Here is a 15,710-nt window from a genome sequence, read left to right as displayed (position 1 = left end):
TTAAAAGCGAATATGTCAAAAATATTCCGATTGTCCAATAAGTGTCAACACGAATATGATCTAACGCACAAGCCCGCGATCAATATATTGATCTGCAATCTCCCAATAATAATTCTCGGAGAAAAAAGTCGCCTTAAAAGTGTTAACCAGTCGCTAGAAATGGAAATGAGATACCCACAGAACTTTAGTTCTTCTAAGTCATCCAGACATCTCTTTTTTCTGATGAAAACCGCAAACGAAATTTTGGGTCCTTGCAGGATATTAAGGTGGTCACCCTCTCCTAGCAGATGTTTGTTTAGTCTTGATAAGTGTTTATGGTGAAAACCAACTGACTTTACCTTACCAGAACAATAGTTAGGTTGAGCCTGCACGAGAAACTTATCTTTGTAAAGATGATTGATTGAGGTGTGCATAAGCTTTTGACCTCATGAAGTTTGCCCGTAATACAGGGATAGCTGGGTCGAAGTGCAATTCTTTTAGTGCCTTTGAAGTTTGTTTACCAATCTGCGAAAAGAGTCGTGTCTGAACAAATGCTACATCAACAAAGGCTATTTTTAAAGGACACTGAATTCCGTATTGAAGATCGTTCCGTTGCACAACATGCAAAATGGTCACGTGACGTGTTGCAATTATAAGCGCAAGTATCAGCATCAATGACATCAACATCTGATACAATGATGATAGCAACATTTAATAAATTCCTTGAATCTTTCAAAATCCCTATGTGAAGATATATCAAGATGAAACTTCAGGTTACCGACTGCCGGCCGCATATTTGGCAAGAAGCGTGTGTAATTCTTTTTCTAAAACCACACAAGTCTTTTAGGCCTTCTTTTTTGCTGTTGGCTACTAACATAAGTACAAATCCGTTGATATTTAATTGCATGTGCTGAATTGTTTTAACTCGTTGTCGTTACTAGTAGGAAATTATAAAATGAGCAAACGTCTTTTGAAATATGAAAAGCAAGAATTTGCTTTAAATGTAAAATCCAAATCTCACGTGAGTCCGGGTCTTTGATTTTGGGCGTAATAGCAGACGACTCGAAACTTAATGAGACTCTCGCGAGTGTGACTACGCCAATACGAGTGCTCTCAACGGTATTACCTTGCTCATTTTCAGTGAGAGCCACTTAACAAAATTCCATCAAAAAGAGAACTTGTGTTACTGAGCTTGTTTAGAGACTGCATTTTCCTTAAGCAATGGCCAATTTGGACCAAGTGACCCTTGATATATGAACATTACCATATAAGATTAATTGATGAATACCAAACAAGAATACAATCTGAATCTAAATTCAAATATTAAAAACAAATAAGCACTGCATTAAAACGTTACATGTAATTGTATTTAAAATGGCAATACATGTAACTGGTGATGCCTGTATAAGGATATAACGATAACATCACATTGACAAAATGACTGCCGTTTCAATATATATGGATATTATTCAAATGGATGTCTTTTATTATTTGTTGTCAAATTTTCGTAATGATTTTACACTACGCTCTATCTAAATAGGAATATCAAAAAAATAAAATAAAAAGGGCCTCAGTGACCGAGTATTTAAAATCGCCGACTTTCAACCAAGTGCCCCTCGCCACTGTGGTATCCAAAACTCGATTTGGGTGTAGATGTCTTTTGTGTGATAAAACCATCAAACTGGCTTGCGGAAGGTCGGTGATTCTACCCAGACGTCCGCTAGTGACTGAATGCCTGGATGGGCACCTAGGGTCTTTCTCCACCATCAAAAGCTATAAAGGCTAGAAATTGTGTCGGTGTGACTTAACCCTTATCCTGCTAAGTTTCTGAAATGGAAGTGTCCATCATTTAATTTGGACGGTACCATTTAATATTCGAAGGGTTGTTCAATTAAAATTTGCTGACTGGATAACAAATAGTGCAGACTATGATCATGGTCTGGACTGGTCGCAAAGGCATAATCATTTGCCGCTAGCAGGCTAATGGTTTAAACCTAACAAAAATTACAAACTATGTTTAAGTTAACATAACGCCGATGAGAAACCAGGGTAGATTCAGTCAATGATAAATGATTTTGTATTATGTCTTTCAATAGTAGGAAGGCGGAAGATAATTTGTTTGTGTCGATATGACGGTAAAGTTGACAACAAATTCAATAGGTTTTTGTTAGCTGCAACAGGATACTTTGATATTTATAAAAGATTTTTGCTTCTTGTTTTTATTTCCAAAGAGAATTTTGACATAAGATTTTGAACAAGGAAGTTGCAGGTATATTAATTTTTTATTTATTTTTTTTTACTTTATATATGGTTTAAGTTGTAATGACTTGTTTTCTTACTAAAATTCTTTATTTATTGAATTTGATATATATAATGTATACTTGACACGAAGAAGATAAACAGTTTATAAGTATGAATCTATATTGATAATTTATAGAATCCCATATTAGAATGCTGATTCTGCTCATCCTCTCAGAAGCATTAAGACGTTCGAACCAATCCAAATCGTTGTTTTTGTACTTTGCACTAAGGGTAAAATCATAGAGCAATATTTAATATCAAGTTCTATTTTCAAGTAAAACGTTTTTAACATATGTTTAGAAGTATTCATTAAGGAAAACATGTTTAAGAGACACAAAAATGCCATTTTACTACTTAACTTAACTCATCCGCTGGCAAGCGCCGGGCTAAACCAGCTAAGAAATTAAATTAAACTTTTTCCGAGTTCATGCGAAATGAACGACATAAATGATTAGCAAATTCACCATGAACCGCTAGCGCAGTCATGGATTTTTCGATTATTTGTAGATCAGATGCAGTGAAAATTAAAAACAAAACAAAAGCACCGATCATCTGATATTTTTTTGTCTCTGTATAATAGAAATATTGTCCTACCCATGATTTTCTAAGTCCAAAAGAGGCCATAATGCTTGCAAAAAGCAATGTAGAGTTACGGTACTTGATGTGCAGGGTCAGCTTTTAATGGCGAATAACTGCTCCAAGTTTTAAAGAAATAGCTTTGACCGTTATGGAGAAAAGTCGACCTAAACGCAACACTAAACCAAGAAATCTGATATTTTCATAGTCCAAAAGGGGCCATAATTCTTGCAAAAAGCAGGATGGAGTTATGTTTCTCGCTGTATAGAGTCAGCTATTGATGGTGAACAAGTGTTGCAAGATTTAAACTTAAAGGAATAGCTTTGATAGTTTAGGAGAAAAGCTGACATAAACACAAAACTTAACCAAGAAATCTGATTTTCTAAGTCCAAAAGGGGGCATAATTGTTGCAAAAAGTAGGATGGAGCTATATTTCTTGCTGTAAAGAGTCAGATATTGATGGTGAACAAGTGTTGCAAGTTTTGAAGCAATAGCTTTGATAGTTTAGGAGAAAAGCTGACCTAAACATAAAACTTAACCAGGCAACGCCGACGCCGACGCCGACGCCGATCAAGTGATGACAATAACTCAACACTTTTTCTTTTTTCTCAAAAAAAATCAGATGAGTTAAAAAGACTGGAAATTGTCATCTCTTTTCTTTTCATGGCTTCTTAGATAGATATATGACAACCAAACCAAAACTACAGAAATATAAATTTATCTTGCCTCCTACAAGTTTCTTGCATTTCTATTGGTCAATAGACGTCACGTGGAGACAGGATATATTCCATATCCTGCTAGTACATTTCAGATATGAATTTTGATTTTAAAAATTGGCTGCCGCTTTGTTAATTTACAAAATATTAGATTATAGCATGTAAGTAAAGGGTAGTCGGCAAGATAAAATCGTTACACAGCTTGTTGGTGACAGGATACGGGATATACGCTGTCTCGAAAATCCATATCAGGCTCGAGCTTCGCTCTCGCCTGATATGGATTTCCTCGACAGCGTATATCCCGTATCCTGTCACCAACAAGCAGTGTAACTAATAATATATTCGTTCTTCATAGCAAACGCATGTATCACACTTTTATTGTTCTATGAATAAAATAACTCCGCTTTACTAACCGTATTTTTTAACCAGTCAGATCCCAACGCCACTGTAACTCATTCATTTAAGTAGATAGTATGAATTTCTTCTCTATTGTTAAAGGGTTAAACGTTTTTACAACAATACCCTTATGTTAAACAATAAAGTAAAATGTTTATATCACGTAGTATTTAAATATTATCGCAGCCAACTGTTCATACCCATATGCTTTTTTTTATACTTATTTGTTCACATGTTATTGCAGGATACTTGTATTTTCTAATCTGTGCCTTTGAAAATAAAGTACAATATATGTTCTGTTGTGTTCTTTTCTGTATAATATGAATTTGGAAATTTGTGTGATGAAATACTATAAACAATCCAACCCTCAAATATGTGTTTTCAATATTGTCAAACAGGTATCCGATTTCATGTCGCAATTTTACATCCTTAAAGATTTCTTTGGTTTTGTTTTTTATTGACATTTCGTGAGAGAACAAATTTGATTTTATCTACTACTTCGCTGCTAGTTTGACATTCCTTTCCTTTTCAGAGTGTGTACCTTACCAATAATCGATATGAGAAGTTCAACAAGGATTTTTGGTATTACTTTCATAATATCAGTAATACCTTGTCTCTTTTCAAATGGACATGGAATGAAATCTATCAGTTCCAGACATATAGAAGAGAAAGATGATACTACAGCAGATATTTACAACGTTGCTCCTTCTTCAAGATATGAAACCAAAATAAGTAGCGATGCAAATCCAAAAGTGGATTTTGATAATGCGAGTACTACCGTAACACCATCTACTGATGTTAGAGATAAATGTGAAGTGGTAATCAATGATACAAGTAAAGACATATTTCAACAGATACTTAAACATCATGATCCTGACTTTGTACAGTTTCATATAAGATTTTCAAAACCAGTTGCCAAGACTAAATACGTATTCCAGCCTAGTAGATGGTACTGGGCCTACAGAAAAATGTCTAAGTACCAGTTTCTGTCCTGGAATCTCCACTATGGTTTAGCTTCGTTTGGATTGTTAGATTATAAAACGTCTCTTGTTCCATTTGTCAAATTAAATTTATACGGAGACTGTAATTTAACTCTAGGAATGGAGGACACGTCAGAGCTCATCACAAATGCATTGGTTCAAGCTGTCAACTTTACAAGCGATGAACTAACGCGACCCAAGTACACGGAGAACTACTTTTGTTACCTTGCAGTAAGAGAAGATCTCCGAGATACCATCAATTACCTCGCAGCTGTTTACTTCCGTTATCCTATTATATTTATTAACTATAAATGTTGCCTCTTAAAGTATAATTTCACTGACGAGCAATTTAGTAACGACTGCTCACAAAAGGTTTCTCATATGATTAAATGGACAAGTGTGATCAAATTCAACATAACTCTTGGACTTTTGATAATTGCATATTGCCCGATACTACTTTTTCAATTATTTGCTTGGCTAGGAGTAAACGACAAAATTGACAATGACGAATATAGTGTGGAATTAATTCAGGATGTATCTGGTCACGATGAAGATAATGATAATAAAGATTGGATCTTTGCTAACGGAAAGTCTCCACTGACCTTCTTTGATGTTGTAAGTTTTAAGGGCATTGGAGTTGACAAACGGTGGCCTGTGTTGGTGTCGAGATTGCGGAGGTTTATATGTCTTCTCTTGGCACCTTCTGTAATATACATAGAAATGTTCATGTTTAGCCGCGGAATTGGTGTATGGAACCAAGGGGATAAGATAACTGTCAAAGATTTTGTAGACGTTGGTGATCCTGTTGGTTTCCGGTCATTTTTGGGTGATTCGAGTAACAGAAGTGACGTATTCGCTCCTGCTTTCGGCGGGCCTATTGGCATTTCAATTCTTTACTTCGTACTCGGCTTCATTTACATTGTTCTTCCAAAATGTCTGAAACAGATTGTAGAGAATGGTTTGCCTAATTCGGATGTACTGACAGCCGAGGGAAGAATGCCCAGTCAAAGTGTAATAAAATCACCCCTATTTTTGGGGACAAAAGATATTATAAAATTGTCGCAGATTCATGTAAATAACGCTGATTTGGAGCCTGGATATTCAAAAGGTGTACTGTTGATGAGGAATAACTTCTACATTTTATTCACAATACAGTTCTGGCGTCAGGTCTTTCATATTCAAACTTACAGAGTGCGTTGCTACACAGAACACAAGTCGTTCTCAATGTGTTTATTAAGAGGGTTTTGTTTACCTGTGTACGTAGTAATCTGTTCATTTGAAATTGTGCTTTGCATTCTTTATTTTGGAATTCCTTTGATCTTTTTCATGGTTGTAATGATTAGAGGAGCAATGACAATGATATCCTCTCTGAGAGAAAATAATACATTATTCTCCTATCTATTCAGTGTTCGTTTCATAAGGGGACTCGGTGCTGTTGTTGTATTTTTAACTATTTTGTTATTCACCTACTGTGTTTACTTGCTGACTGTTGACAGTTTAACGTTCATCAGTCATGTTATGACATATTGTTTTGTTGCTGTGATAATCTATCCCTCAGTTTCGTTTGGGAGTCTTTTTCTTGTTCTCGTTATTGTATATTACATAATACGCCAACTCAAACACTTCCGTTATAATTATACGAAGCTACTTAACACCGCCGTAGAAATATCAGAACGTATCAATGTATCGCTAAACCACGTGACGTGTTCCAACGGTCATTTGCTTATATCAAATGTAGTGTCTCAAAACCTCAGAGAAATTGAAATTAATGGCCGAATGTTAAATGTTTCTCAAAATATCCTCTCTAACATAAATACTGAGACTGGTCTAAAAATGAGAATGAAAGACGACTGCTATGGTATACCAAAAGATCTATTTGACTCGCTCATTCAGAAATATCGACCTGTTCACATCCATGTTCTTTCACTGCTTCTTCGCGTATTCATTTTGATAGGTTGTATTCTCCTCTTTCTAAGTATAACAAATAAATACCTCGAAGTCCCTGAAGGCCAGATTTCGGAAGTGATGCATGTCGTCTTTATAATAGCTGTTGGTGCTCTTCCTAAGCTTTTAGAAACCAACTTTATAAGTCAGAATAATGCCCCGATAGAAAAGATAGAGAAAAAGTATATAGAGCAGTCAATTGTTGAGTACTGGACTCAAGGAGACGGGTCAGTAACAAACAGATCAAATTAATCAGTTAAAAATGTAATGAAAAGGACATTCTTATATGCTTTTTTCTATTACAATTCTCTTCCGCTACAATGACGTCACGTTAATGTGTGGTGACGTCAATGTTTTTGTTGCGACCAAGAAAGAGCGCTACTGTGTTTTATCTTCTGTTTTAGACTGGGCATATTAGAATCGATACGTCATGACGTTACGTGTAAGTTACTGCGCCCTCGTGAAATTATTTCGCACGACGTATAACCGTTCATCGTGCATAAATTGTTAAAACACTCTTTTGATATAAATTATTTCTTAATTAGACTTTAACGTGTTGTTCTTCATATGATAAAAGATAGACCTTTGATTACGTTTCGTGTTTGAATCAAGTTTATCATTTATATTTTACCTGATTTTGTTGTTGTAGAAAAAATATTTCCAAGAGTAAATGTTGTTCATATAAGGTTTAAATCGAGGTAAAAACTGTAGTTTGTGGTATTTATTGCGTTCAGGCTTCTTCTTTACGTACTTTAAACAAAAAAAATAATTGAAAAGAGATTTTACACTTTCATATGTGCATTTTTTTTTGTAAATCCCTAAGTGTAACAATAATTTGTGGAATGTAACATTCTTCATATGAGGAAGTCATCCAGCTAGCTTGAGTCTTCTTCGACAGTCAGAATCTGGGAAAGTCGCCATAAGTCCTACATTGTGTGCCTCTAACCCAACACGAAACGAAATAACAACAATCTGCAAGGGAAATCAAAACTTAACACATCTTGTTTTAAAGACATTATTATACTGTGAAATAATAAACCTTCTACCTGCTTTGTTTATCTTATGTTTTCTTGTTTTAATGATACTATTCCATAAAATGCTAAAATACATTAGAACTAACTTACGTCTGGTGTTATTAGTTACGGAGATAGGTGGCCTTAATATTTGTATGTGCACATGCCCAACCAGAAGCAAGAGGATCTACAACCCTAACATCCGAATTGAAGTCGTCGAAAACCCCGTTATCCTACATAGTTGTTTGAAAATGAGAGAAACTTTGTTACTATGGAAACACGAGCCCCGTGACATATACACTTTAGGCTTATTTAAGAAAGCTAGCGCGCATACTAATATACTAATATTATCAACTACGTAAACTTCTACGGATAACAGTGAAACTGAAAAATACTCAAAAGTGTTAAATATCCGTATTTTCCGTCTTCTTTCAATATAAAATACCTTTAAAGGGTCAGGTACTTCGAACCTGGATAACATTTGCACATATATAGACAGAGATAAACGAAGTTGAGATTGTAGTAGCCAAAATATTAACTTACACGAAATTCAATAAATTGCTACTATTTAGATAATTTAAATGTATCCTGGTAACAAGGTAACCTACCTCCTTAACTCAATAATTCATATTATTTAAAAAAAAATGTATAATCTAGTTTTACTTACTTTTGACTTACTTTTGCGTGCGTTTAACTTTATTTTCTGAATTTTTAAATGAAACTGATTTTCAATCACCTGCTCCTCAAGCCGTTGGTTCGAAATGACGTAACGGACGTTGAATTCTCTCATTTGAGCGAGCCATCCGGTATGGATCTATCCGGTTGTTCTATCGAGATTCCCGCTCGTGTTTAAAACACATGTTATGCCAAAGGCACCAGGGGGTTGTTCTGTGGTCCCTAAAACCTGGAAAGGTGTCATACGACCTACACTGTTTCAGTGGCGATCTTCTTATAGACTTTATTAACTATCACAATAGCACTGAATATTTAAGCACCTTGCGGCGGCCGTGAAAAGTTTTCCCGTACTTACATTCAGTGTTGTTATATTTTCTTTTCATTTGGAGTCATGGAGTCAATTCAATGTCGGTGTAATAGAATTCCGCTAACGACTGTGTTAGGGCGGGAGACGCGATGAGGGTTTCACATTCCATTACCTCTCATTGATAGATACAGTCAAACCGAGTCTGCTATTATTTTTCTCGGTTGCATTAACGGTATATGCTTCCAAAGGATCTTCTTATTTCTATTAACAAAACAAATACAAAGGATTAAATTGATAAATATGTCATTATAGCAATAAATGAAAATGAAAAGAAAAAAACAATAACATTTCACGGAGTTTTCTTTACTTACTTCGTACATGAACTTTCATATTTTCTTCCTACAAACCGTAATTATTTTATCTTTTGAAAAGTATGATGGCCTGTTTCAAATATATTTACAAAGAAAAAGACTTTAAATGTGTTGTTGCTTTAACGACTGCGCTTAATCAATCAAGCCATAGACCAGATAAAGAATATACTCGTTGTCTAACAGCCGGGGCACTCAATCTATCATAGCATCTTTAAGTGTACCTTAAATTAATATTTTACATTATACGTGCAGTATTTGGTAATGACCATATAAGGAAAGAACGATGACGTCACAGTGACCACAATGTCTGGCGTTTTATCTTAATGCCCATATTTGATGTTCAAAACATATTACATACTCCTGACAATATAAACACAAATCGATTTATGACAACGAAACTCGATGTGGTATCAAGTCCTTCAGTTACAGGAAAACGGAAGATTTTTTATTTATGAAGTTTCAACCGAACACTTCATTGTTAAATATGGGCTGATACAGAAAAAGTATTGTCAAATTAGATAAAGCGCTTTAGATCTTATTTAAAATAAAATAACGATCTAATCTACGGATTCAAATGAGGCATTGCGAGGTATCTCTTTATTCATATTGTTATCTCTTTATTCATATTGTTTCTCTGAGAATTAAAAAGAATGTTAAAACCTGTAAATGTTTTCATTTCAATGGAATTTGATATAAAATGTATGTTTGACACTAGCCTTAAAACAATGGATTATAATTGTACTTTATGACGGGTTTCATTTCTTTTGATACTGACCATACCATAAGGCATGCCTATCAAAAGACAATATAGCTAAACGAGTTTTCTTATTGGACCAATATTGAAAAAGATATAGTTGTTTGAAATTTACGAAAATAGCTAACATTGGAGGCAGCCATTTTAATGATTATGACGTCATTCAGACACAGTTGAATTGTTGAAGTTGCATTTCCAATTAAGATCGAAAATTACAAATTAATGATGCTTTGCATTAACTTCAGGGGGTCGATAGTTTTAACAATAAAAACGCTCAGAAATGTTAATAAAATTGCCAAACGGGTATATAGGTATCGTGGATAATTTGATTTATTTGAAATTCTATTTCCTTATACGTTCATTGAGGATAATTGTTATATTATCTGAAGGTTTTGCACAATTTTGACATTCACTTCCCTTTTCAGTTGTGTGCTAACCAATTCTAAAATGAGGAGTTCGACAAGGATTAGTGTTCTTTCCTTCACAATAATAGTATCATCTTCAATTTTTGTAAATGTCCAAGGAATGAAATCTTCAAGTTACGAAAAGTCATTAAAGAAAGACATCATTAGATCAGATACTTACCACGTTAGTCGATCCATAAGATATGAAACCCAAATAAAGAGTGATGACAAGCAGAAACTGGATTTTCATAACACTAATGCAGTCGTAGCATCATCTCCTAATGTTAAAGATGAATGTGAAATAATAATCGATAACAAAAGTAAAGCAGTGTTTCAAAAGATATTGAAACATCACGACCCCCGCTTTGTTCAGTTTCATATTAAACTTTCGAAACCTATTGGTAGTAAGAAGGACGTGTTCCAGCCTGGAAGATGGTACTGGACGTATGGGACCGTTTCGAGGCCATACCAATTTCTGTCCTGGCATCTCCACTATGGTATATATACATTTGGGCTTTTAGATCATAAAACTTCTCTCGTTCCATTTGTCAAGTTAAAACTACACGGGTACTGTAATTTAACATTGGGAACGGAGGACACATCAGAGCTCATTACAGATGCATTAGTTCCAGTTGTCAACTTTACAAGCGCTGTATATATGCCACACAAATACACAGAGAACTATTTCTGTTACCTTGCAGTAAGGGATGATGTGCGAAGCTCCCTAAGTTACTACGTATCTATTTACTTGTTATATCCTATAATATTCATTAACTACAAGTGTTGCCTTTTAAAGTATAATTTCACGGACCAAACATTTAGAAACAACTGCTCACAAAATGTTCTTCAAACGAGGAAATGGACTAATGTTATCAATTTCAACATCATTCTTGGAGTTGTAATAATAGCATATTGCCCGGTATTACTTTTTCGAATATTCGCATGGCTTGGAGAAAGCGACGAAACTGACAATGATGAACATGGTATAGAATTAATACAGGACATATCTGGACCCGATGAAGATAATGATAATGAAGACTGGATCTTTGCTAATGGACAGTCACCACTAACATTCTCCGATGTTTTAAGTTTTAAGGGAATAGGCATTGATAAAAGATGGCCTGTATTAGTGTCAAGATTGCGTAGGTTCATATGTCTTCTCTTGGCACCTTCTGTAATATACATAGAAATGTTGATGTCTAGTCGCGGAATTGGTGTATGGAAACAAGGGGATAAGATAGCTATCAAAGATTTTGTGGAAGTTGGTACACCTGTTGGTTTTCTTTCATTTTTTGGTGACTCGAGCAACAGGAATAAAGTATTCGCTCCTGCTTTTGGCGGGCCCATTGGAATTTCAGTCCTGTATTTTATCCTGGGTTTCACTTACCTTGTTCTTCCCAAATGTCTTAAGAAAATTGTAGAGAATGGTTTGCCTTATTCTGATTTACTGAATAGCGGGGGAATATTGTCTAACCTCACTGTCATAAAGTCTCCCCTCTTTTTCGGAACAAAAGATGTTATCAAATTATCGCAGATTAATGTAAATCACGCTGACTTGGAACCTGGTTATTCAAAAGGTGTAACGTTAATGAAATGTAATTTCTACATGCTATTTACCATGCAGTTCTGGCGTCAGGTCTGTCATATTCAAACTGGCAGAGTTAGTTGTTTCACAGAGAACATGTCTCTTTTAAAGTATTTACTGAGCGTGTTTTATTTACCAGTATATGTCGTGTTTTGTTCTTTTGAAGTTTTGCTTTGCATCCTTTATTTTGGAATTCCTTTAATCTTTTTCATGGCTGTAATGGTCAGAGGAGCCATGAAAATGATACCCTATCTGAAAGAAACAAATGCCTTATTTTCCTACTTATTCAGTGTTCGTTTCACAAGGGGACTTGGAGCTGCAGCTATATTTGCAACTATTGTATTATTTACATACTGTGTTTTCTTGATAGTTGTTAGCAGTTTAAAGTTCATCAGTCATGTCATAACATATTGTTTTGTTGCTGTGATAATCTATCCTTCAGTTTCGTTTGGGAGTCTTTTCCTTGTTCTCGTTATCGCGTATTACATCATACGCCAACTCAAATTCTTCAGTTACAAATACACAATGCTACTTAACACAGCCGTGGAAATAACTAAGCATATCAATAAAACACCAAACCACGTGACATGTTACGAAGGTCATTTTCTTTTATCAAATGTGGGGTTTCACAGTCTAAGAGAAATTGAAATCAATGGTCGGCTGTTGGATTCTTCTCAAATTATTGTCATGAGTAGAACTAATGATACTGTAAAGACGAAAATGAAAGACAATTGCTATGGTATACCAAAAGATCTATTTGACTCGCTCATTCAGAAATACCGACCTGTTCACATCCATGTTCTTTCGCTGCTTTTTCGAGTATTCATTTTGATAGGTTGTGTTCTCTTCTTTCTAAGTATAACGCACTCTTGTATAATAGTTCCTGAAGGCCAGATTTCGGAAGTAATGCATGTCGTCTTTATAATTGTTGTTGGTGCTCTTCCAAAGCTTATAGAGACTAACTTTATAGGTCATAATAATGCCCCGATAGAAAAGATAGAGAAACGGTATTTAGAGCAGTCCATCGTTGAGTACTGGACTCAAAGAGACAGATCGATAATAAACTGACCTTAAAAATTGAAGAAAGTAGTGGAAAGAACATAGACTTTGACGTGTTGTTTTCCATATGATAAATAAGCTGTACGTTTGATCTAGTTAATGTACTCGAATCAAAGTCTCCCCGTACTTGGATTCAGTGTTGTTATATTTTGTGTTCCGTTGGGATCATAGAGTCCATTCAATATCTATTTAATAGAATTTCGCTTAAAGCCGGTGCTAGGGGGCGTGAGAGGTGTTGCGCATTTCATTACATCCCATGAACAGACTCATTCAAACTGAGTCTACTATAATTTTGCTTGGCTGCATTCTATGCTTCCAAAGGATCTTTTATAGATTTATTATAGATATTTTGAAGCATAAAGGTGGTCATAATTCATGGTTTTGCACAATTTGATAATTCGTGTTTGTGACTTATGCATTATTTGTTGTATAAGAGAATATGTTTCCAAGACGAAGGACGAAATGAATTCAAACTCATTCTCACGGAAAAAATACGTCTCGCCCGAGGACCGAACTCACGACCCCATGATCCGTAGATCTGCGCTGTACCATATTTAGCTGATGGGCAGTCTCGTAACTTGAATTTATATGTTGAATTGATATGTTGTAATGAGAAAGGTTTGCTCTACATTCATTATAATCTAATTACGTAGAAAAACGTTGTTAAATCAGGTGAAGTACTTTAGATCCGACTAATCTCTTTTTATTTCAAGAGCATTCTAACGTACGTGAGGTATTTACACGTATCTTTTTTTATTTGCAAATTAACTAAAATAGTTAAAAATTGTGAAACGAAATTTTATATAAAACGTTTCTTTGACATGTACGGTAAAACCATTTCGATTATAGACTCTCGATTGCGTTTATTCTATAGAACGCGTTTTGGATGTTTTATTCAGATCACTGCTTTTGTGTTTTGTTGTGTGTGTGTGTGTTTTTTTTTTTTGTTGTTGTTGTTGTTGTTGTTTTCGTAGAAAAAAACAACGAAAAAAAAACAACATCTGGGAAGCATGTTTATTATTTCAAAAGCGTCTTAATTGTTTGACTCAGTTCTAAACACTGGCTTTTTATTTAACTGGTATATTTAGCAAAATCTAATACATGTATATAACGTTCAAATACTTGTATGGAACTTCAAACAACAACGTTGATACCTACAGTTTCCATCCAATTGAATGAAACTTGGTATACATTATCAGCATTAAATTGGCATACACATAATTTTGGGATTTTCCGATTTTCATTTCTTTTTTTTTCTAGTTTGAAATATCACAACTATATCAGCACATTGTATAATCAACTTCTCCTAAAGTTTCTTTCCAGCTGAAATGAAATGAGCCGCACCATGAGAAAACCAACATAGGGCGTTTGCGACTAGCATGGATCCAGACCAGCCTGCGCTTCCGCGCAGTCTGCTCAGGATCCATGCTTTTCGCTAACGGTTTCTCTAATTGCAATATGCGCAGGCTGGTCTGGATCCATACTGGCCGCAAAGCCACTATATATATGCTGGTTTTCTCATGGTGTTGCTCAAATTTGGTTTATATTACCAACATGTGGCGGACATGCACCATTGTCAGCGCTTTCATATCCAATTTTTGTTTTCTGCTGTCGACTTAATAAAATAAGTTAAAATAAAGAGATGATTGAACTCTTTCTTGCCAGTTTTAATTTCGCTTATTACATATCATTGCCAAATATAATTTTGAATGACTTAAACTGTGAACGGGTTTCTTTAATGTGCTTAAACATAACCGATATTTTTCTTACTGGCTAATATTTTGCAAAAGTCGTATTATAGCAATGATAGCCGTTTCATGTCAGTCCGACTCATCTTATACAATTCTGCATTAACTTAAAGGGAAAGGAATGTCTAACCGTAAAATCATACGGTTACATGATTTTTCTTACTTGACCATTGTTGAACACCGACGTGTTTCCCTTTAGAATTATGAATTTGTTGTATTATTTTCATGAGTTTGACAGTCTTAACAATTAAAACCAACAGATAGCGGTTATTAAAATCACCAAACATGTATCCGATTTCCTATATCTAAGATGTTTTGTTGTTGTTGTTGTTGTGTTTTTCTTTATTTATTTATACACTTCTTAAAGATGAAATTTTTATATTATTTTAATAAATATTTGATGCAATTTAGGCATTTCTTTCTTCTTTCATTTAGTATAAGCTTAACAATTACTAATATGAGAAGTTCGACAAGAATCAGTGATCTTACCGTCACAATATAGCCAAACATCGTTCGCTTGAACTCGCAGAATTCAAACACCACTCTTCACTCGAACCTATTATATAGTCTCGTCATCATACAAAAACTTTCAAAACCAGTCAGAAGTACTAAAGACGTATTCAAGCCGGGTAGATGGTTCTGGACCTACACTGTAAAGACCATACCGATTTCTGTCCTCGAATCTCTACTTAGGTATATACACAGTTGGACTGTCAGATCATAAAACCTCTCGTGTTCCATTTCAAAGGTCACTGTAATTCTACACTGGCAACGGAGGACACGATAAAGCTCATCACAAACACATCGATTCTCGTTGTAAACTTCAGCAGCGCATCAGAGCTGCCACACAAATATAATGAGTGCTACTTCTGTTACCTTGCAGTTAGAGAAGACTCTACCCT

The 15,710-nt window shown here is 35.0% G+C and overlaps 2 protein-coding genes across 2 annotated transcripts; both read left to right on the top strand.

The window, feature by feature from the left end:
- Nucleotides 1–2,036: 2,036 nt before the first annotated feature.
- Nucleotides 2,037–7,313, top strand: LOC123548838 (uncharacterized). The gene is made up of 2 exons (XM_053545959.1): nt 2,037–2,248; nt 4,501–7,313. Exon 2 carries the CDS (start codon nt 4,526–4,528, stop codon nt 7,142–7,144), a length of 2,619 nt encoding a protein of 872 aa, XP_053401934.1. The 5' UTR covers nt 2,037–2,248; nt 4,501–4,525; the 3' UTR covers nt 7,145–7,313.
- Nucleotides 7,314–9,711: 2,398 nt separating this feature from the next.
- Nucleotides 9,712–14,410, top strand: LOC128557753 (uncharacterized). The gene is made up of 2 exons (XM_053545960.1): nt 9,712–9,847; nt 10,438–14,410. Exon 2 carries the CDS (start codon nt 10,460–10,462, stop codon nt 13,067–13,069), a length of 2,610 nt encoding a protein of 869 aa, XP_053401935.1. The 5' UTR covers nt 9,712–9,847; nt 10,438–10,459; the 3' UTR covers nt 13,070–14,410.
- Nucleotides 14,411–15,710: the final 1,300 nt, after the last annotated feature.

The sequence above is a fragment of the Mercenaria mercenaria genome, chromosome 6 (assembly GCF_021730395.1).
Source record: "Mercenaria mercenaria strain notata chromosome 6, MADL_Memer_1, whole genome shotgun sequence".
Classification (NCBI taxonomy): Eukaryota; Metazoa; Mollusca; class Bivalvia; order Venerida; family Veneridae; genus Mercenaria; species Mercenaria mercenaria.
This window is presented reverse-complemented; position numbering and strand designations above follow the sequence as displayed.